General features: G+C 41.4%; 2 protein-coding genes across 4 annotated transcripts; one reads left to right on the top strand and one right to left on the bottom strand.

The window, feature by feature from the left end:
* The first annotated feature begins 7,825 nt into the window (after window positions 1-7,825).
* si:ch73-174h16.4 (leucine-rich repeat-containing protein 14) lies at window positions 7,826-12,066 on the top strand. The gene is made up of 3 exons (XM_044177107.1): window positions 7,826-8,462; window positions 9,077-9,937; window positions 10,374-12,066. Exons 1-3 carry the CDS (start codon window positions 8,185-8,187, stop codon window positions 10,939-10,941), a joined length of 1,707 nt encoding a protein of 568 aa, XP_044033042.1. The 5' UTR covers window positions 7,826-8,184; the 3' UTR covers window positions 10,942-12,066.
* Window positions 12,063-21,876, bottom strand: wdr97 (WD repeat domain 97). 3 transcript variants are annotated; one of them, XM_044177105.1, is made up of 21 exons: window positions 21,594-21,876; window positions 20,931-21,195; window positions 20,263-20,840; window positions 20,044-20,165; window positions 19,234-19,954; window positions 18,981-19,129; window positions 18,672-18,908; window positions 18,450-18,540; window positions 18,228-18,360; window positions 18,034-18,110; window positions 17,873-17,960; window positions 17,614-17,772; window positions 17,105-17,254; window positions 14,835-14,948; window positions 14,553-14,729; window positions 14,263-14,451; window positions 14,048-14,169; window positions 13,112-13,280; window positions 12,603-12,775; window positions 12,447-12,508; window positions 12,063-12,349 (listed from the first exon to the last, which is right to left on the bottom strand). In XM_044177105.1, exons 2-21 carry the CDS (start codon window positions 21,081-21,083, stop codon window positions 12,168-12,170), a joined length of 3,846 nt encoding a protein of 1,281 aa, XP_044033040.1. In that variant the 5' UTR covers window positions 21,084-21,195; window positions 21,594-21,876; the 3' UTR covers window positions 12,063-12,167. The 3 variants fall into 3 exon arrangements, with proteins under 3 accessions (XP_044033040.1, XP_044033039.1, XP_044033041.1); XM_044177104.1 differs by having other exon boundaries at window positions 12,447-12,511; window positions 21,594-21,875; XM_044177106.1 differs by lacking the exons at window positions 20,263-20,840; window positions 20,931-21,195; window positions 21,594-21,876 and having other exon boundaries at window positions 12,447-12,511; window positions 19,234-19,917; window positions 20,044-20,132.
* Between the last annotated feature and the right edge of the window lie 191 nt (window positions 21,877-22,067).

Below are 22,067 nucleotides of genomic sequence, written 5' to 3'. Positions count from 1 at the left end.
CTCCATGATCAGCGCCCCAAACCTCTAAGCCACCAGAACACCACACGTCCATATTTTTACTTGTTTGTTTACATTTTTACATATTCTGTAGTTTATATTTTCTTTCTTTTTGTATAGCACTTTGTAACTGCTATTACTTATTTATTTGTTACCTCACATGCCAGTTTTGTTGGTATACTACTCTGAGTCAATGTAGATATGCAGGAATTGTAGCATACCATTTACAGCAATTTAATTGCTACAACTGGGTATTAAACTGCTTCTGTTTTCCCACAGAGAAAGTGTGGCAATAGACTGCAGTGCTCCTCACCCAGAACACAGTTTAGACAAAGTATGTCAAAATGTCTCAGCACCATCAGATCTGTCTTTGCTCCACTGGTTTGGATGATTTGGGTGATGCACTCTTCTCAGCCAGGAAAAAGTCTGATGTGGGTAAAGAGTTCAAAAGGTTTGGCTTTTGGCAGGACATTCCCTGTTATGTGTGAAGTTCACAGGGACAGGTTCATGGGACAGTGCTTCCTATCCTGAATACCCTTGATGCACCAGGAGAGGTTGCTTTTAACTTGTCAAAGTCAATATATCCCTTTTCTTACTGGCTCATTTCAAGGGCACTGCTTACCAAGATGAAACACATGGACAGTTCTAAGATGAGGTTGACAAACTGCAAATTTTACATGATAAGATTTTGTATTTTTAAGACATGGTTACAATGGATATTCTCATAGTCTTACAAAATCATCAATCAGTGCAAGTTTTTTGAGCCTGTTAAAATGTTGGTTGTATGAAAACTGAAAACCACTGTCCATAATAATTTATATTCCTTTTTACTCCTGAGGACACATTATGAATCACCTTATTACTTTTGGGGTGTCTAAACTAACTGCCAGATTGTTTTTCCCAGTTTCTTGTATCATACAAAGCCCTCAGTGCTCTGCTAGACCAGATCAACTGAGCCATGTTGCCATCTCCACCTCATCCAGTCACAAGTGGTGCCAGACAATGGCTAATATATGTGTCAAATTTCCTGCCATTTGCAAGGGAAGTGAATATGGTTTGGAGAGATTTTGCAGAGGATGGCACATAAACCTGTTGTCATGTTAAACATGTACTGTCTTAAAGGCTTATTGAACTGCTACCTTTATTGGTTAATTATCTTTAAGGAAAGGACTCATTTCACTATCTTCCCATTTAGTCGAGTTCTTCCTTTTTTTGTGGGGGATTTCAGTTATTTTTAGACAAATATACTGTTAGCCAGCACTTTCCCCTTTACTCTTTTTTTCTTTACCTTTGAAATTGTAGTAGAAAAAAGCTGATGTTTTAGGGCGATAACGGCTTATGATTTTCTGTAATATCTAACTCTCATACCTACAGCCACAAGAGGAAGTACTAAGCTATAATCTTGCAACCACACACTGAATAAAGATCAGGGTAACAAGAGAGTAATGCCAATGCAACAATGTTTTAAATGTTTTTGTAACAGTTTAAGTGGCTGCATGAGATGTGAGGTGAAGTTTGGAGAATTTTCAGTATGCTCTACTGCATGGGTTTAAGCTTAATAAAAGAGGGAGAAAGTAGAGAGCTATTTTTGCTTGCATCTTTTTCTTTGCTTCCAACAAACAAAAAAAGCAGAAGAAGGTGACATTTAGTGCTATTGTCTAGTATTTGACATTTCCATTACAGCCAAGCGAGGATAGCTTGTAATGTAACATAAAATATATCATCTATTTTCAGTCATTATTTACAGCTTTTTAAAAAAAAAAGAAAAAGAAAAAAAAACATTACATAAAAACAATTTTATAGGTGAGTAAGAGGCATTAATTCTGTTTGGGAACAGAAAGGTTAAACACTTGCTCTCCAGCACCAACAGCACTGTTTTCTGGCATTTTTCCTAGACTGCAGGTGAAATATTATATGCAGCTAAAACCTGAAAACAAAAGGCAAATAGATGAGAAATTTGACTTTAACAGCAAAAAGGAATTTCAAGGAAGTAGAGGGCTAGTGCACTGCAACTAGTCTGCTGCTGAAGAATTAAACATCTATCACATCTTTACATAAACTATATTTGTATGTAAGACATTCAGTATTGTCAATTTTGAATGCTTTGTGTTAACTGTGTCCTGCTGAGAGGCTTAAGGTACTCATTGTCTGATATAAGCATCCTATACTGGGTGTATATGTGATGGAAGTGAAGGGTATTGGTGAGGTCATGGTTCAGCGATGAAGCATCCTTGTAAAATGCAAGAATGTATGCAAGAAGACAGGCTTAAACTGACACTTATATGACAGGGGAAATGTCATGAGAATGGTGGCTGCACAACACATCTAGGAAATTGAATTTTTCTGTGAAAGTGAATTTTTCTGTGAATCAATCAGCCGCCCAGGCACTGTATATAATATTAATAGGAAAAATAACTCTGATTCTGGGGTGCACGGTGGCAGAGCGGCTACAGCTCCTGCCTCCCAATAAGGAGATCGTGGGTTCGTGGGTTCGATTCCCGGACCGGACCAACATCACACAATCTCTCTGGGGAGTCTGCATGTCCTCCCGTGTTTACCGTGGGTTCTCTCCGGGTTCTCCGGCTTCCTCCCACCGTCCAAAGACATGCATGTGTAGGTTAATTGATAACTCTAAATTGCCCGTATTGAATGAATGTGTGAGTGAATGGTTGTCTGTCCTTGTCTGTGTCTGTGTTCGCCCTGCGACGAGGTCCAGGGTGTGCCCTGCCTAAGGCCCGAAGTCACTGGGATAGGCTCCAGTCACCCGCGACCCCTAACGGGGACCAAGCGGTAGAAAATGGATGGATGGATGGAACTCTGATTCTGACTGGTTGGGAAAACGGAATCAGGAGGATATTGGATCCCAAAGTGCAGACATCTGTATTTAAGGATTTAAAGACTGCAGGAAGAATTGCACATCAAATTAAATTAGATGAGATTAGTAACAAAAGCTCTAAGGATCAAAATATGTTCAGTCAGCAACACAAAAGACTGGCAATGACTTTTAATGCTAAACTGTGAGGAGAGGCCACAGGGGCAGAAGGTTGCTAGCCCGTCATATCTCTCTAGTAGAATGCGGCTGCATAGTTATTGATAAATTACAGGTTTGAGTCAGTGGAGGCTGCAGAAGCGGGACTGTGTACATACACTATCTACAGTAGAATGGTCAGGGATAGTGTGATTGAGACTTCAGTCTCTTGTACAGATTTCTTGGAGGTGTTGTTGGACTAAAAGCCAGCAAGAAAACACAAAAGGTGTTTTCTCTCTCCTCCGTTGTATTGTACAAGTGCCAGAGGCTTCCATTCTGCCAGTCTGTTGAGCATATGGTGTTTATTTCACCAATTTTAGTACAACAAATTGGTTTGGTCTCAATTCAAAATACATTTAATTCCAACAGATCCCCCCTATATGAAGGGGAAAGCAATCCAAAAACTCACCTTGTTTAATAAGCGACATATTTAACAGTCTACGCATGTGAAAATAACAAGGCAAACATACATAACAGATTTCAAATAGAAGGGAATAAATAAACAACATAATGACTCTGTGAAAGCAGTGATAAAATAATCAAAGCTGAATTCAATTTAGCTGCTTCAGTTTACGGGTCCTAGCACGCTGCCTCACTCACTCTGTCATGGTTTACTGAACAGAGCAATTAATGTTATTATGTTATTAGTAACACCTGTGCTTTTCTTACTATAACAAGTCAGAATGTCCGATGTGAAAAATGGAATAGAAAGTGTAAAATAAGCCTTTAAAAGTCTACAGCCATGCTAGCAGCTCTGTGAGGCTGTGCTTGGGCACAGTGCTGCATTGAGCTAAATGCTAATGTCACCATGCTAACATGTTCACAATAACAATGCAAACATGCTGATGTAAATAGGTATAATGTTTACCATGCTCACCATCTTAATTTAGCATATTAGCATGCTAACATTTGTTAATTAGTACTTAACGCAAAGTAGCTACAGATGAGGCTGATGGGAATGTGATCAGTTTTGTAAGTATTTAAACCAAAGTATTGGACAAATTAAAATTTTGACCTGATGATAGGGCTAGATGAAAAGTTAAGCAATCATCAAAGTAATTTATTAATACTCTGGGCACCATGAATATCTGTAGCCTACCAAATTCCATAGCAATCCAGCCAATAGCTGTTAAGATGTCAACCTGACGGTGGCGCTAGAGGTTAAGGGGATTGCCAAGGTTTGTGGGATTCATAATCTGGGGAACATGAATGTCTGAACCAAATTTCATGAAAATCCATCCATTAGTTGAGATATTTCAGTCTGGACCTAAATGGTGGGCCGACCGACACTGTCGTCCCTAAAGCACCTAAAACACAGCTAGCATGGCTAAAAACGTATCACTACCGTAGACTGAGACTGACAATATTGCTTATTTTAATTATCTAAAAGTTGGACTGTTAGACTCATGGTTGTTTTACCTCCACATTGCGTGGAGCACAGTGTACATTCTGCACTTGTGAAAGTATTTTTTCTGCCAGCAGCAGTTGGTTTCAGTTGTACATTCCATAGCAGTTTAACTGACATTGTTACATCCACCATTTTGTCAAATTGTAACCAAGCAAATATTGACAGACATCTTTTATGTACTCCCCAAATACCCTTGTTGGAACATTATCTGTAGGCACTCTTTTTGTTATAGCTTGCTGGTTTATGATTGTTGATTTGTGATTTCATAGAATTTAGTTTTTCTATGATCAGTTTACTGCTAGCCAAGCTAACTAGCTGGTTTGTGCCTCTTGTATTAGCATTACAACAGTGGTAAGCCGTTTCTCTGAAACATAAATACCCGGTGTTGTTTGAAAAACCACGTACCACTGTTCTGGTATTTCCAGATGAAAAAATATTCCATCCACTGCACAGCAAAAAAGACTTTTAACCCGTTTGTCTCTGGTTAGAAGAGTCTTTGAGGATTCTGGAAATGCCTTCAAAACAGTGTTGTTAAACTGTATTTATCTTTCAGAGAAAATGCTTACCACTGTGACTCATATGTAGTGCTAATACATGAGAGGCACAAAGTGGGGGTATAACCAAGCTAGCCATTATACTAGTTGTCTTAGGCTAATATGCTGCTAATACAACATTCGAAGGAACTGTTTACTTTTTAATTTACTGTTTGGCAAACTGTGTGCTACTTATGTATTCTCTTTTTATTTATACTCATATGTACTCTATGTGTATGTTTAAAACATTAATGACTGTTTTGTACATCCTATAAGGGCTTAATGTAACTAATTTGACAGTTTTCTTGTTATTGTAGACTACTAGCTAATTCACTTTTATAATTCCTTTGGTCTAATTCTTGTTTGCGCTATGTCATCTTTTTCTGATTTTCTTTATCACTGAATTTGTTGTCCAATACAGTTTTCACAGTTTTACAATTTCTTTCAGTTTCTTTCAAGACTTCAAAGGCCAACTGCTGTCTTCAACACGTGTGTTTAGCTCGCTGCATAATGTTAGCGGTGCATCTACACGCATAGGGAGGGCAGAGGATGTTACTTGCCCTCATTGTGTAAATAAATAAATACATTGTACTAGTTACGGTTTCACCTCCAGTGATTATTTTACTTGACAGATAACTTTTTGCTAAGTACAGTTCGTGATTGTTGCACACATTCAAAAATGTATCTATAAAATTTCATGATATATATGCGTCAATGCCAGTCTGGATAGCTGGTAGTTTTCTCCTTCCTATTAAAATCTTTTAAATTTTGAAAAAAAAAAAATCGGTATTCCAACAATAATAGATACTGAACTGAAGTAAAACCAAGGTAATACACACAGCAAAGACCATGGTATCATGAAAACAGTCTGTCCCCTGCTTACATTTCATAAGGTGTTATAATATGATGATGGAAGTGGTATTAAACTGTGTTATATCAAAGGCAGAAGTAATGAGAAGGACAAAGATCCCTGCAGGTCATCTGAAATGATTGCAGCAATAAATTAAGTAAAAGCATGTTTATTTGTGTTTGTGTGTGTCTGCTGCTGTGTGTGTGACTTGCAGGTTTATTAATAGCAGTGTTTACCTGTGCCCTCTGTGAAATTAGTCCTTCAGCCTAAATAAAGTGATTACATTCACAAACAAAGCATCAATTACAGCTAAGACATAAATTTAAAGCCTGAGTGAGCTGCGAGCTCCGAGTTCCTCGCATGACATGAATCCACATACTAACATAGTATTCATCATCATCATCATAATCAGACTCAACAGTCCCAAACAAAAAAGGTCAGGTATGATCAAGGATGAAATATAATCTGTTTTATCTCTTATCAATAGCTGCCTGGAATATATAATTAACAGAAGTATTTTAATATCAGTAACAGCTAACAATGTAGAAGGACAGTCAATATGCAACTTGCTATTGATGATGATAACTGTAAAGGGAGGTAGTGTGGCTGTTTTTGTTGTAAGGCCGAGGAGCTTGCATGATCCTTTAGCGCCATCTAGTGATTAATCCACTTAGGCTCAATGTAGGACACAATACAGAGCACAAACCAAATTTTGTGCCTGTGACATAACATACTTCTATTCTTCCTCATAGCTGCCTATTTCTTACTTTACCTTTACTTCATTTCACCAGGATAATCCACTCAGTATTAATACTGCATCGTGGATACATAACAAATAAAACATATCAAACAGTCTGTTAATCAGGTGTGTAGGACCTCTCTGTTGTATTTTTAGAATACGCATGTTCTTATCTTATGTCTGAAATTTTAAAATTGCATCTTTTAGTATTTGATGTCTTGAGGCTAAGTGGGTTCTCCTCTGTTTTTTCCTTAAAACAGAGGTTCACCAGTGTGATTCAGTCTCTTCTTTTACTTGACTAAATCAATCAGTGAATTTGATTGCACTGCAAAGAAGTTTATGAAGCACAGGTTCTGTGATATATCATCGGTCCCAGCAGCATCACCATACAGTGGTTCATTCCAGACCTCTTTCATCATTGGCCTGGCAAATTTGTTTTTCAGTTTTTACACATTTTTAGACACCTCTGCAGAAAATCAAAATCAGCAAATCTCAGCCCTTGGTATTTTTCGAGCTTCTCGTGTTCCTTCTTCTGGTTGTTGCTTGGGATTGCTATCTACAGGATCTTAGCTTGGTCATTCTCAAAAAATGCAATTTAGACATCAAATCATCAGTGATAATAATCCAACACTATAATACATAATAATATAACTCTTTATATGCCTTATGAGTACTTTTGTTGTTAGTTATTAGTACATTTTTCCAACACTACTTATCTGTACTTTCCTTTACATTTGGATTCAAGACTTATTTGAAATGAAGTATTTTTACATTGTAATATTGTTTCTCTCACTTCAGTAAATAATCTGAATATTTATTTCACCAGGATACAAAGAGCTAATACAGAAGTCCCTACAGAGCCCAATTGTTTTTTTTTAGTCAAAGTATCTCCATGCTGAAACCTAAGGATGAGGGTCAAGGGCTAAACTTGGCAGCAATGACAGAGCTTCGCCAACATGTTTGATAGCCTACCTAAAGTTGAACCCCATGTTCTAATTTTTACAGTCAAAAGCATGTCCTAGGATCATCTCCCTAAATAGATGTCTCGTTTGGAGGGATATATAACCTGGTGTTTAGTATTGTAAAACCTTGAATGTACAGACTATTAATTGAACAGTACTAGGTGACGGTAAAACTATAAAATAAAGCTTTTATACAAAATAACTGCACAAAATCAAGAATTAACGAGCACAAAAACAAGTTACAAGTGCACAAGACCCAATCTATGCTTTCATTTCTACAGTCATGACGTCTCGCCTTTACGTGCTGCGTCATTGGCATGCGTCAGTCTGAATTGTAAACACTCCTCCTGCTGCAGCTTCCTCAGTAACAGTTTGTCGAGTTTGCTAACATCATGTGTGTCAGCGTTTAACATGTCACCCGCTAAAGGTTTCCAGTCGTCGCTGCGTATGTTATTTCTGTTACTAATCCAAGTAGATATCAGATGATGTTATAAATTCTTTTTTGGGGCTTTACACGACCGCATCAAGTTACTGTCATAAAGTTAATCTTAGTGGTCGAGCTAGTTTCAGCTAGCTAACTCTCAGACGTTTGCAAAGGAGTTAAACGCAACATTATTTCGGCTGCTTTTTTTTTTTATTCTGAAAGCTCACCCTGCTCTGTGCTGAAATGGTGCTTTCCTTGGTGAGCCTTTGTGCCAGGGAGGTGGTGAGTGACCACAGCTCGTCATCCTGCTGGCTGAGGTTGGTGCCCAGGGAGCTGTACCGACCGCTGCTGGAGGCCGCTTTCACCAGCTGCAGACCGCTGGCTGTGGGTGAACTGGTGCAGAGATGGCCTGAACGCACACTGCGTGTCGGCGGAAGGAGCAAACAAGGGCAAACTGCGCGAAATCGACTCTGCATCCAGGCTCTGTTACTTGCAGTTGTCAGAGGACTGTCGGACCAAAGGTAAGACGTGGTTTATTATTCTAGTGTTTGGATCATGGTCTGTAATCTTGTTTATCAGAGTTGTTTCTGTAAGACCCATTCCTCTTTCCCAGTGGTGGAATTTAAGTAAGTACAATTACCCAAGTACTGTACTTTTATGCTGCTTTATACTTCTACTCCACTGCATGTTGGAAGCCAACATTGTACTTTTTACTCCACTACATTTTTTGGACAACATTAGTTACCAGTTACTTTGCAGATTCAAATTCCAAAATGTAAGTCAACTAATAAATTATGAAGTATTATTATGAATTAAGCTACCCAGCAATATATAAAGTAGTTTAAAGTAGCCCCACCTTTACCAGCTGCAAGATTAAAGTGATGAACACATTAATGCATCAATAATTATAATCCAATAATATACATTATTCTGAAATGGACCATTCTGCATAATGCATACTTTTCCTTTTTAGTACTTTAAGTACATTTTGATGCTAATACTTTTGTACTTTCACTTAAGCAAGATTTGGACTGCATGACTTTTACTTGTAACAGAGTATTTTTACACTGTGTGGTATTGCTACTTTTAATATATAAAATATATGAGTACTTCTTCCACCACTGCTCTTTCCTAGGTGTGTCTTGCAAGTACTGGACCTCTGTGGACTGCAAGGAGATGAAGGAGGGATGGGAGACCCCATGGGAGGCTGGTCGCTGACTGTAGCTCTCTGCACAATGGTTGTTCAGGCCAGAGCTGGCGTACAGAGGGCACAAAGGAGAGAAGGAGAGCGGGAGAGGAAAAGGTTCTCAGCTCTGGAGAGAGAAAAGTATGTGAAAAGAGAGAGGGGACAGTGGAAGAGGGGAAAGACACCAAATGGGGATGAGGCAAGCACCGATAAGAAGGAGCTGGGGGGAAATGACAGAGAGAGGATGGGATCATATGGGATTCTGGGTGAAGAGGAGCTGATTAAAGGTGTCAGGAGGAGGATGGAGATAGAGAGGAAAAGAGAGACTGCAGTGACAGGTTTAGGAGGCAGTAGAAAGGCGACAGAAGAAAAAGATGTAAATAGTGATGTGTTGGTGCTTGTGAGAGCTGATCTTTTTGTAAATGCTCGCTCTTGGGAGCGTGTTCGCGTGGCTCTGAGCACATTGGGACCCCTCAAGCTTCAGTGCAGGCACCTACGAGTGGAAGAGATTTCAGTGTCTAGTATCAAGACCATGCTAGACCTCCTGCCTCGCCAGGGTCTTCTGGGCATTGATGTTCGCTACAGCAGCCTCGGGGTGGCTGGCTTGGCTGAGCTGCTGCCTCTGCTCTCCACCTTCCCTGCACTGAACTCTCTTCGCCTGCACTACTGTAACTTGGATTTTCGCAGAGACCACTCTGGCCAGAAAGAGGCTCTGAGGGACTTGTCTCTGGGTCTGGCAAAGCTACAAGAACTGCAACGCCTCAGCCTCACTGCACTGCGCCTGCCCGGACAACTTCGTGTGCTGCTTAGGTATGGCCTGAATGCTACCCTGAAACTTTTTATCTGACAAGATTTGTTCAATTCTTATTTACTTACAAACTAATTAGAGACCAGTATTTAATATTTGTCCGACCATAGATTTAGGAAATGGAAAGGCAATATACTTATCTCTAATGATTTGTCAATTAGTTATTATTCTGTGGCGTATAATTTATTTTAAATTATTCACATAAATATGTGAATTATCTTTTTCTCTCTTTTTGGTGTTTGATAAATATATAAAAAAGTAGCCATTTTTGTGGGATGAGCCAAATGTTTGGCATGACATAGTAATACAAATGTACTAACTAGTCAGTCATATTTAGAATTATGAGATTATAGACAGAACACAAACAATCAGACCTCTATAATGAATAATAATAATAAATATTATTTAAATGTTCTGTCCTTCCTTCTTTTGTTACAGCTCACTGCCTCAGCCTCTAGAGATACTGGAGCTGCCATATTTGAGCCTGAGCCCAGGTGACCTGGCCTATCTGTCCTGCAGCCATCATGCCTCCACGCTGCAGCAGCTGGATCTAAGTGAGAACCGTCTGGATGAAAACACCCTGCTCTCTATTCGCCGCCTCCTCTCCCAGGCTTCCAGTAGCCTGCAGCACCTCTGTCTTAGTGGCTGCGGCCTGACTGATGGTCTGCTGGGACTCTTGCTGCCCTCACTGGGAGGCTGCTGGGCCCTTAAGAGCTTGGCTTTGGCCCTAAACCCACTCTCCATGGCTGGCCTCATGGACCTGGTGAGGATGGCTGTGAGAATGTCCTCTCTCCGTCACTTACTGTACCCCAACCCCCTAGAGGATTACCAGCCGGGCCTTCCTGACCTGCCCTCCAGTGCTCAGCTCTTAGACTGGCCGCTGGATGAAGCCACAGACATCAACACGACCAGCAGCCAGCTGAACAGGGTGCTGATAGACAGCGGGCGCTCTGACCTCTTTCTGACATGCGACCTGCTCAATTATGATAAAGACTTGATGGACTAGAGCAGAGGTGACGGGAAGGACACAGGTGCTTTTTAGTTTGCTCACTGACACATACCAGAGCAATGTATATACACCTGACAATCAAATCGTCACCCTAATAGGATGTGTAGTATTCAGTTATCTGCTTTTATCTTTTCTTTATCACCATTTGTCTCGTGAAGGTTTGAATTATTAATTTATGCTTTCTATTAAAAACAGATAACTGGAACAATGTAGCAAGACACTCAATACAATGCAGCCCTCCAACAAAGCCCAATAATCTCCTTTTTAGCCATTATGTTCACAGTCAAAATTGTACGCGGTAAATGAGGATTTCACTGTGTCACCAAAGAACAGGTTTGTTATTATCAGGAGCATGAATGTGATCAGGAGATGGATCAGAAGATAACGCTTATTTAAAAATGGAAGAGTTGGCCTGATGGCAGAGTTACAGATAAGGTTTCCTCCTCTAGGGATGTAGGAATGTACATTTTTTAAGGGGGGAGACAGTAATAAACCATACTTCACTAAAATGGTGCTATACTACTTTAATAAGTTCACTTGTTGACTGAATAAATGTTGGTTTTGTACCAAAAATGAGTATTAGTATTTAATAATTAGGTTAACAGGATAGTTGGGATACAAAGATTAACATCCCCCTGGTTGAAGATTATAGGCTGTCTGCCTTTACAACTGTCACCAGTACTTTCTTTATACAAGGCACTCATTCAGATACCGTATATAAACGTGTGTATACTGCATGTCAACAATCAAAACTACAAGTTTGACAGTGGTGTCCTTTTATAATCTAGGTTTACTAAATATTTGCATAATCTTTCCTTAAATAGGAAATGAATGTAACTGCAAAATATTTAGCTTTATTTTAAATGCATACCAATTCTTTTACCAAGTGTTTTTTTCTGTTTTATTCACAAAGTAATGTATTTTCTCTTTGTGCTGTTCTAATTTACATATTTGTTATACTGTATTTCTTGAATATCTGTTTTAAAATGTTCAGGATTATGCGTTTTTGTATTCATTCACCTTGTATATACAGCATTATCAGGAAAATACCAAATCACCGCTTGCACCACATGAATGCATTTACATTCTGTAAGACACAGAATAAATCAGTCATAGAGCAAAGTTTTAAGAGTCATTTAATTGTCAAAACTAATTAACATACTTCAAAATGTTTGTTGTATGGCTCATCAGGTGTTAATAGGAGTGTTACAGACAAAGAGGCATCACCTGTAGTACTCTACGTAAGACTGCTGTTGAATGAAGTAGCGGCGAGGTGAGGCCTTCACCCAGTCCTCATCTGAGTAGGTGTGAAAGGGGCAAAGAGTGACCCGAGGTAACGGCAAAGAGATGAAATTGGGGAAGTGCATGAGGAAGGGACGGTTTCTCAGGGGAGGCAGAATTATACCTGTATGACAAGAATGGATTAGATGTTATAAACCATTTTTCTATAAGCACAGTTGCATTCAATCATTAGTCTATCTTAAAGGAAAATGAAGTCTTACCTGGTGGCCTGGGTATCCTGGCCATGCTGTAAGTCTCTCCTAGACGAAGGATTGGTTGAGAACTACTACACAAATAACAATAAGATTAGATTAAAAAAGTTGTAATAGACTACATTTTGCAGAAGAAACTACCATATGTACATGACTTTTACATACCAGTCATATAAGGGCAAAAGCACTGTGTTTTTGCGACGAGCAGGTGCAACACATCGGGCCTTTCTGTACTCTTCTTTTTGGACAGAGCAGAAATAATTCAGCACATCCTCCATGCTGAAGGTTGTCGGCTTCCACTTCGCTGTACTAGTGAGGTACAGATACCTTTGATGTGCCTGGTGACATGGAAAGAGAGAGCGAAAGCAGTTAATCACTTACAGTAGCAAGCCAAAACCAGCCATGACATGCCAGTCAACAACACTGTGGCAAGCTCTCATGTGTACTACTATTTAGAGGACTTAAGGTCACAGTAAAGGACATCAGAAGCAGTGGAGAGCTGATTCACAGAGAGAGAGCCTCTCAGTTTTCATACACCTGTTCTGTCCTTTGGTCACACTCAAAAATACTATAATGGATGGTGGTAGTGAATGTGATAGATGTTTCATTTTTTACACATGTGAATCTGAAATCAAAGATAGAGAGATAAAGATTTAAATGAATGTCTTTTTTACTTTGTAGTTGGAGATCCATAGCTCCAGCCAACAATCTGCTCTGTCATGGAGGCTCTTCCAGATGTCAGACTGGTCCTTCAGCTCAGAGTCCCAGCTCTCCAGCTCTGGCCACAACCACTGCTCAGCCTCATTTACGCCTAATGCAGTCAGCATGCGCAGCACTGTTTCTCTATTGACAGGACAACAAGATAATACAAACTTTCATTTTCATTTAAGAAAGTTTACATGACACTTGAGAAATTTCTTAGATTAAACCTACAATGACAATTTTTTTGGCCACTTGGGGGCAGCAGAAACATGTTGTGAACACAACATTGACGCATCACCTTTTAAGTTGATATAGTGAGCTTGTTAGCAAACAGTTGCTTATTTACACATCCAGCAGTTATGAAGCAACATTATCATTCATTTGCAGTCCTGTTTCTGTCCGCCTGATGAATTGGTAAGACCAACATTCACTGTTTTTTAGCTCTGTTTTTGGTCTCTACCAACTCCTGAGGGAAATATCTGGCTCTTTAGCTGCTAAATGCTCCAATCTGTTCACCAGTTAGTCTCTAGGTGTGTCTGTCTGCTGTTTGGTGCTGAGCAGATAGTGTACAGTGGTTTTATGGAGCTTTTTCTCTGAAAACAGCTGCCTGCTGCGGCTGAAAACGACACTATGAGAGCGGTGAGAGTGAACCAAAACAAGTAAAGATGCAGCCAGACAACTAAACAATGAGCTGAAACTCACAATAAAAATTTCCTTGAAGCCGAGGTGAGCTGCAGATTCAGGTGATAGTTCTCTGTAGGTTCATTACTACAAGTGACCCCTTTCACATTGTTTTCACATTGTCATTTCATACATTATTATAAAAATATCGATTATAGCCACTTTAAATATAAAGATTAACATGCTTGTATTGTCATTTCTTGTTATTTTAACATTGATGGACTCACCGGAGACCCAGTTTTTTAAAAGCCAGAAGAGTGAGAAGCTTTTTCACCAGGTCATGGCCGGCAGATTTAAGATGCATCAACAGATTAAATGTTTCAACAAGTACAATCCGTTCCACAGGTGACTGAAACACACACAGGAAAAACAATTAGACCCAACCTCAAAATCCACTTTTTAAAATGCACAGGGACAGTCTTGAATCCTGGACATACAGTACCATGTGAGGTCTCACAAATGTGGGCACCAAGTCAATGAGGCCTTGGTAAAGCCTGTCTGTATTCTGTAGGAGTCCCTGGCTGTACAGTGCCTGCAGTGCAGCGAGGGTCTTAAGCTTAGACGGAGCACTGTCTAGATATCCCAGCAGCTGCACTGAGAAGTCCTCTGGAGAAAGGGTGCTTGGGATACACTGCACACAAACATACAAGATCTCAACTTGGACCAACTTTATCATTGTGCATGATATAATTCCCTGGTGAGCAGCAGATATATATGTTTGGCATAGGCTACCTTTTTATCAGGATACAGGTCTTTAAACCAACCCGCATCTGCAAACTGTTTGAGGAACGTCGGCACTTCAGGGCTGGGTTCCCGTGTTGGGGGTGGTGTTGGGGTCTTTGAACGGCGAGTAGGTGGAGCAGAAGTTTTTGGTTTGGGTTTCTCTATTGGAAAAATTATCTCTGGAGGCTACAGGGACGGGTGCAGATATACACATAGATGCACACACAGATGAGAGCTGCTGTTTTATGCGTTATTTTGTCTACTGTGAATTAAGACAATACATGCGCTTACCTCTTCATACTTCTCCACTATGATGGGTTTCTTGGGTATGACTTTGGCAACAGGCCTTGGCTTGACTTTCATCAGGGTCTCTGGTTTAGATTTTGTTGCTGGAGCCTTTTTCTTCTGCAGTTAGAGAAATAGATCAAAACTTTGCTTCCGGGCACACATTGTATTTCAATACATCTGGCTGATATATAATAACACATTTTTCTGTCTATAAAATGTGTATTCTACTGTAAATGTCTGCAACAAGGGCTGTCGGCCCTCAAGCTCCTCTGAGTACTCTGCTCCCCCCTCCCCATCAGGCTAACGGCCCTCTCCAGACCGACGACCCCCCCCCTCCCCCACCTGTAACTTCTGCTGTGTGCCTGACTGCTGACCAGGTGAGAGGACAGCTGATGAAGCTCCACTCAAACAAGGCTGCAGGCCCCGATGGCGTTAGCCCCGAGGTGCTAAAAGCCTGTGCCCCCCAGCTATGTGGAGTCCTTCAACATGTCTTCAACCTGAGCCTGAGTCTTCAAAGGGTCCCCATTCTGTGGAAGACATCTTGCCTCGTTCCTGTGCCGAAGACGCCACGCCCCAGTGGCCCCAAGGACTACAGACTGGTGGCACTGACCTCCCACATAATGAAGACCCTGGAGAGACTAGTGCTGGAACAGCTGCGGCCCATGGTCAGACCCCTCCTGGATCCCCTTCAGTTCGCCTACCAGCCCCGGCTGGGAGTTGAGGACGCCATCATCTACCTGCTTAACCGCATCCACACCCACCTGGACAGGCCGGCAAGCACGGTGAGGATCATGTTTTTTTACTTCTCCAGTGCTTTCAACACCATCCGGCCTGCCCTGCTGGGAGAGAAGCTGGCAGCGATGCAGGTGGATGCCCCCCTTGTGTCCTGGATTGTGGACTACCTGACCACAGGCAGACCACAGCACGTGCGCCTGCAGCACTGTGTGTCAGACAGCGTGGTCAGCAACACTGGGGCCCCTCAGGGGACCGTCCTCTCTTCCTTCCTCTTCACCATCTACACCACGGACTTCAGCTACCACACAGAGTCCTGCCACCTTCAGAAGTTTTCTGATGACTCTGCTGTGGTGGGATGTATCAGCGGTGGTGATGAGACTGAGTACAGGGCTGTGGTGGGTAACTTTGTTTCATGGTGTGAGCAGAACCATCTGCAGCTCAACGCGACAAAGTCAAAGGAGCTAGTTGTAGATCTACGGAGGGCCAAGGCACCAGTGACCCCGGTTTCCATCCAGGGGGTCAGTGTGGACATTGTGGAGGACTACAAGTACGTGGGAGTACACTTAGATAACAAACTGGACTGGACCAAGAACACTCAAGCTGTTTACAGGAAGGGCCAGAGCCGCCTCTATTTCCTGAGGAGGCTGAGGTCCTCTGCCCGACAATGCTGAAGATGTTTTATGAGTCTGTGGTGGCCAGTGCTATCCTGTATGCTGTTGCATGCTGGGGCAGCAGGTTAAAGGTAGCGGACGCAAACAGACTCAATAAACTGATCCATAAGGCCAGTGACATTGTGGGGGTGGAGCTGGACTCTCTGGCGGTGGTGTCAGAGAGGAGGATGCTGGCCAAACTACACGCCATCTTGGACAGTGTCTCCCACCCGCTCCATGACGTGCTGGTCAAGCAAAGGAGCACCTTCAGCGGAAGACTCATCCCACCAAAAAGCACCACAGAGCGCCACAGGAAGTCATTCCTGCCTGTGGCCATCAAACTATTTAACTCCTCCCTCTAAGGGTTAGTCTGTATGACCCTAGATCGTGACCCTAGGTCACTAAACTGGACATTGAGCATTACATCTCCGCCTTAATTAATAATAATTGTGCAATATTCTGTGTACTACTCCCGTGCAATATTAGTTTTCCCATGTTAGTTTTCTTATTTATTGTTACTGATATTATATACCTCTATTACTTTTGACAGTACATGCACCTCCGCTTATTACTATTACTTATTACATATTTGACGACACTGTATTTTATACTGTACTTTCATCATCAACCGGTAAACCCACTTGGTACTCGACACTTAGTTTATCTTATACTTATACCGACCTGATACTTAATTTATTTTCTGACCTGTTTTATAGTGTATCATATCGTTTTCTAGTACTTCTCCTGTGTGCACTGACGTAAAGGAAAGCTACTGTAACAAAGAGTTTCCCTACGGGGATCAATAAAGTATTTCTGATTCTGATTCTGAGCAAAAGTCCAGAATGACTGAGAATAAGGTTTTGTTTATCATGCTAATGATGTTTTTACCTTCTTTTTCTCCACATTCACAGGAATGTTTAATTTAGATTCAGGGGGGTGGATGTCCTCTTTTAAGGGAGGGGGTTTATAGGGCGTGTTGTCATATGGCTTAGGACAAAATGAAAGTTCATCTGGGTCAAAGGTGTCCTCCAAATCAATCTGAAAACACAGCATCAACCTATTAATGATTTAGTGAAAATGTGCAAAACATTCAAACAAAATAGCTGATTTCTGAAAGATGAAGTAGACACTACCACATTTGCATCATGTAGATAAAAGTTAGACATATGGTGATTTTTAGACAAAGAAGCTTGTGGATTAATATTGTGTTTCACCTGTATGTCCAGACATTAGTGTCCTATTAAACCTTTAAACTGATGCACATAGGAGCTAGCTTCAGATTGCCACAGTGTATTAAAGGAAAGGTGAAAGGTGAGTTGAATACTTATTTGATAAAAGTCTGTGAAAGTATTGAGAAGAAGCAGGTAAAGTTAGAGGGGGAAGGAAGATGAAGATACCTTAATATTGGGGGGCAACCTATATATTATTTTCATGTAGCGATCAAAAGCCTCCCTCTTGGTTTCCTTTGTGCTGGGAGGCTTTCCTTTTTTGCATTTTATTGAGCCTTGCAGGAGTGCAGCTAGGTCCATGTTCGAGCTCTCTAAGCTCTCGTACTCCTGGAACAAGACAGAAACGATATTCACCATTGGTATTTGAACACATTTTTCAGTGTACCACTGACATGCGCTGTCTTAAAATCAACCAATTCACACAAACCTTCTGTCTCCACATGTCTTTGGTCAATAATAAATTGCTGCTGATTGCTGGCAATTCCTCTTCCTCATCTTTGTCTGCGCTTGCATTCCTGTTTGGATCAATATTTCTCATTAGGTCATTGTTTTGGATTATTTTTAATATTTTACATGAATAAATCTTACTTTGCTTTTTTGCACTCTTCATTATTCTGGATGATAGGCATGTCTTGAAGGCGCTCAGCACGATAAGTGTAAAGGAGCTGTAAAAAATAAAATGTGTTTAAAGAAACATTTTGTTTATATTTTGCAGCTTTGGTTAAAAATATCTAAATTATCCCCCACACATCCATCGGCCACACTGCAAGCTGACTAGTTACCATTTGTTGGTATTTGTGTGACAGGAACTTTGCGCAATTCATTCTGTACAGATCCCCTCTGATGCCAAGAAACAGTTCCCCTCCAAACCCACTGTAAGCCAGACACTCAGGCACTGCATTCAGCTGCAGCGTCCTGGAAGGGTCATAGATACATAAATAGACATACATCACCGAAATTCTGAATGCTTTTCACATCTGTAATGGCAGGTAATGAGCTCCAACCTAATGAGGTGATTCTCCTCATTCCAGATACACACTGTCCCATCTAGACTGCTGGAGACAAACACCTCAAGATCAGGACACACACACGATCCTGCAAGAAAACCGAGTACATACAAACAATATAACACCATCCACAACAGACAATCAATTCATTAGGGACACAAAATTCAATCAACTCTGTTTTTTGTGTTTTTTTGTTTTTTTTTTTACTGTTTTTGTGACCTGTGAAATGGTCTAAATGTCCTTCCTTGGGTGAGTAATCGCTCTGGCTCTGGTTGAGTAGGTGAAAGTGTTTCAGGTTGTAGGTGCCACTGTTGGGGTCTTGAAAGGTCAGGGCCAGCAGGGGCCACAGCGCTGCCAGGTAGACTTGAGGCTGCCCACAGCGCAGGCTCATCTGTTGGCTGAGACACTCCTGGACGTAGGGGTTTACTCTCCACACCACCACTGTCATGTCCTCACCTTAGGGATTGGGATCAAGTCAAGTCATTACTCACAAGCACGCAAAGACAATAAAGTTACATTGGGAAATACCTGTGGAGAGGAGGTAGCCATTCTCAGAGTACACCTGCATTGTAGTGACTCTCTGGCCATTGTGTGCCGGCGTCCTGTACAAGACCTTCCCATTATCCAATGTCAGAACACTCACACAGCCTCCACTTTGGCCAAGGACGATCAAAAACCTGTCTCAAGCACAGAAGTACAATCAAATTTGCTGACATAAAGATACTTTTGAGCCATAGTATATTTACTTGTATAATGTACTAAAAGTAGAAAATATGCTCACTTATTCTTGGCATCATCAAGAGCTGCCTTGTTTCTGTGACTGCATCCTCTTCTCTCCTGCAAACTCCTCCACTCTTCTAAAGCTCTCTGTGTCTCAGCCACATAACTGTAGAGTACCAGGCAGCAAGCCGGGCCAGGGATCGGCAGATTCTGGGCGTCATTCTCAGTCACATTGTCCCTAGGCTGCCAGGGCCCCTGGCCTCTCTCCTTCCACTCTTGCATCAAAGTGATTGGATTAGTGAGTGTGTTGGCTTGGAGCACCGTACCTGTCTCAGTCAGAGCCAACAGAATCTCTTTTTGCAGGCAGTAGTCAGCACACAAAATCCTCTGCTTTGCCTTGAAGGAAGTCAACACTGCTCCTGTTTCTGCAGCCACAAGCATGATATTGCTGTCCCCGCTGATGCAGAGGACCCGTGTAGGGTAAGGAGCAGGGAAGGGGGAAACTAGGATTTGTCTCAGTGGGGCTCCTTCATCCCCTTTGAGTTTACAGTGGAGAGTGTACACGGTTCTGATGGTCCAGAAATCAACTCCCTGGTGAGAGAAGGAGAAGAAAGTATCTCCCTTTTTAGTGCCTCCTATGCACACGGGAGTGTTTTTCTGCTCTGTGTGGACACACTCGACCACATCACCCTCTTCCACGTTCCAGCAGCGGATCGTACAATCCACAGAGGCTGAAAACAGCATGCTTAATGAAGGGCAGTAGAACAGTGAGTTAACCACACCTAGACACAAATAAACAGAACGTTTCAACATTATGTCTAATCATAAAGAGGGACAAAAAAGAGCATGGATAGACATTATGACTTTTTACCATTATGTCCTACAAAAGCCACACGCAGTTCCCAGTCTGGACCCCATATCCTAATGGAGAGTTCTTGAGATGCAGTGATCAAACAGTCCAGTTGAGAGCAGTACACCAATGCAGTGATATCTCTGTAAAACATAACTTGTTAATGTTCATGCTAGAAAAATCAAATTCCACAACTCACAGTCTGAAAAGATTCATCACAACACATGCACCCATACACACTGTGAGCAGAGATCCTTTCTGTGCTCCAAAACCTTCCCGGCGTCGATGTCGACCACCGTCACGACCCAGCCGCACACAACGAAGGCTCTATGGGGCCTGTCAGAACGTGGGGGAGCCAATGCCATTTGAGTGAAAGTGCTGAGCTGCAGGCCCTCCTGTATCTTCAACTTACACCTCATGAGCATCACCGACCACACGCACACGTTCCCCACACCTGCAGTCACCAACTCCGTGGAGTGTTCTGCAGCCTGACACACACGTATGTCCAGAGCATCGTGAGCAACATCCAGGAGGTGTAGCTCACTGTCCAGAAGTGTGAAGACAGGCCCTGGGCCCCAACCCACCAGACAGCCAGAGATCTTTGTGGCGGTGAGGCCCATGAAAGGGAGGTGTGCTAAGGAAGTCTGCTTGTGGCCATCAGCTTTGTAAAGGCAGACTGTGTTGTTTGAGTGGAGGCTAATGAATGCTGCAGCAGCTTCAGAATACATCATGAAACGCACAGGGCTGTCACAGGAGAAATGTTGTAGGTGATGGAGACCATGAGTGAACACATGCTGCTTGCTCTTTGAGTTTTTTTCCTAAAGAGTCAAACATAGAGAAAGGCTATAAGGTGTGTAAGACCTCTGAAAGTGCACAAAGCAGGTAAGCATCATGTTGACATGGTCTACCTTGCCCGTAGCTTGTTTTACATCCTGCTTGAACAAATTCTGCTTTCCAAGTGTCCTCCCATTTGATGTCCCATTCCTTTGAGACAGCAGCCTCAGGGTGGGACTGGGGAAGACTACTGTTGTTGTTTTCGTCTCCTCTCCTGGGGCCACCATCTTCACCACTTTCTACACAGGACTCTGCTGTATCCACTGACCTTTTGCACTTTTGCAACAAAAATTCTCTTTTTTTCTGGTGGCTATGTGACATTTACTTGTGCAGGTCATACTAGAAAAACACAACCAAAGTCAAATTTTATATGCATGCCCAGTGGTGTTCAAATATTATTTTCTTGTCTGTTTTAAAAACAGTATTTAACAAAATGTAACATGCTATAATTTATTTAGACCCTTATTTAGACACTAGTAAAATCAAATCATTTTAAAGACTTTAAAGCTTTTGTAAGTCTTTTAGGTAACGTTATAGAAACCCATTATTCTTGAATTAGGGACAATTTCTACATTATTCAGAAACAAATAACGTTAAAGTTTGGGGGAAACAAATGTTTCCTATGCTATTTAGTAATGCAGGCAGAGATATTAGGTAAAGGAATTAAAAAGTGGAGAAAAAAAACATAGTTTCGTCATCATCATAAGACAACCAAACAACAAACAAAAATAACTCACCTTTTAGCTACTCCTTGAGCTAAAGATTAGCTTACATCAGTTTGTTTTAAGTCTTCCATAAAGATTTATAACGTTAGGTATCAGCCTAAAAGGTGGGTAAACTAAGTTAAACTTTGTGTTTACCCTCCACCAACTAGTAGTTATGTAGCCCGGATGCAGCAGTTTGTCTGTAATCTATACAATGTTAAATTAATTTAGCTAAAAACAATGAACAAAGCTAGCACAAGTGTGCTAAAAGTTTGTTCTCTCGGGTCCCAGCGTCCAAGGTCTCAGTGTGCGTTGCTAGGCAACGGGTTGCTTGGCTACATCCATGGCTGCCGTTCGCACAAATTTGATTTAAAGCAGCAAAATAGTTTCTCATCTTTTCTAAACGAAATAAATAAAACGTGTCCCTGTAGTTGGACCTGAGGACACTGAGGGAAATTTTTGAGGGTTTAGTAGCTTGGGGGGAACTTTACTGGATATTTTTAGGCT

The sequence above is a fragment of the Siniperca chuatsi genome, linkage group LG19 (assembly GCF_020085105.1).
Source record: "Siniperca chuatsi isolate FFG_IHB_CAS linkage group LG19, ASM2008510v1, whole genome shotgun sequence".
Classification (NCBI taxonomy): domain Eukaryota; kingdom Metazoa; phylum Chordata; class Actinopteri; order Centrarchiformes; family Sinipercidae; genus Siniperca; species Siniperca chuatsi.
The sequence above is the reverse complement of the archived record's forward strand: the minus strand, read 5'-3'. Positions and strand labels throughout refer to the sequence as shown.

Coding starts and splice junctions, on each gene's coding strand:
- si:ch73-174h16.4 (XM_044177107.1), top strand. CDS start 8,185: ATGGTGCTTTCCTTGGTGAGCCTTTGTGCCAGGGAGGTGGTGAGTGAC. Junction 8,463..9,076: donor AGAGGACTGTCGGACCAAAG/GTAAGACGTGGT, acceptor GCTCTTTCCTAG/GTGTGTCTTGCAAGTACTGG. Junction 9,938..10,373: donor CAACTTCGTGTGCTGCTTAG/GTATGGCCTGAA, acceptor CTTTTGTTACAG/CTCACTGCCTCAGCCTCTAG.
- wdr97 (XM_044177104.1), bottom strand. CDS start 21,083: ATGGTGGCCCCAGGAGAGGAGACGAAAACAACAACAGTAGTCTTCCCC. Junction 14,452..14,552: donor ACCTGTATCCTGATAAAAAG/GTAGCCTATGCC, acceptor GTTTGTGTGCAG/TGTATCCCAAGCACCCTTTC. Junction 12,350..12,446: donor CAGGATACCCAGGCCACCAG/GTAAGACTTCAT, acceptor CTTGTCATACAG/GTATAATTCTGCCTCCCCTG.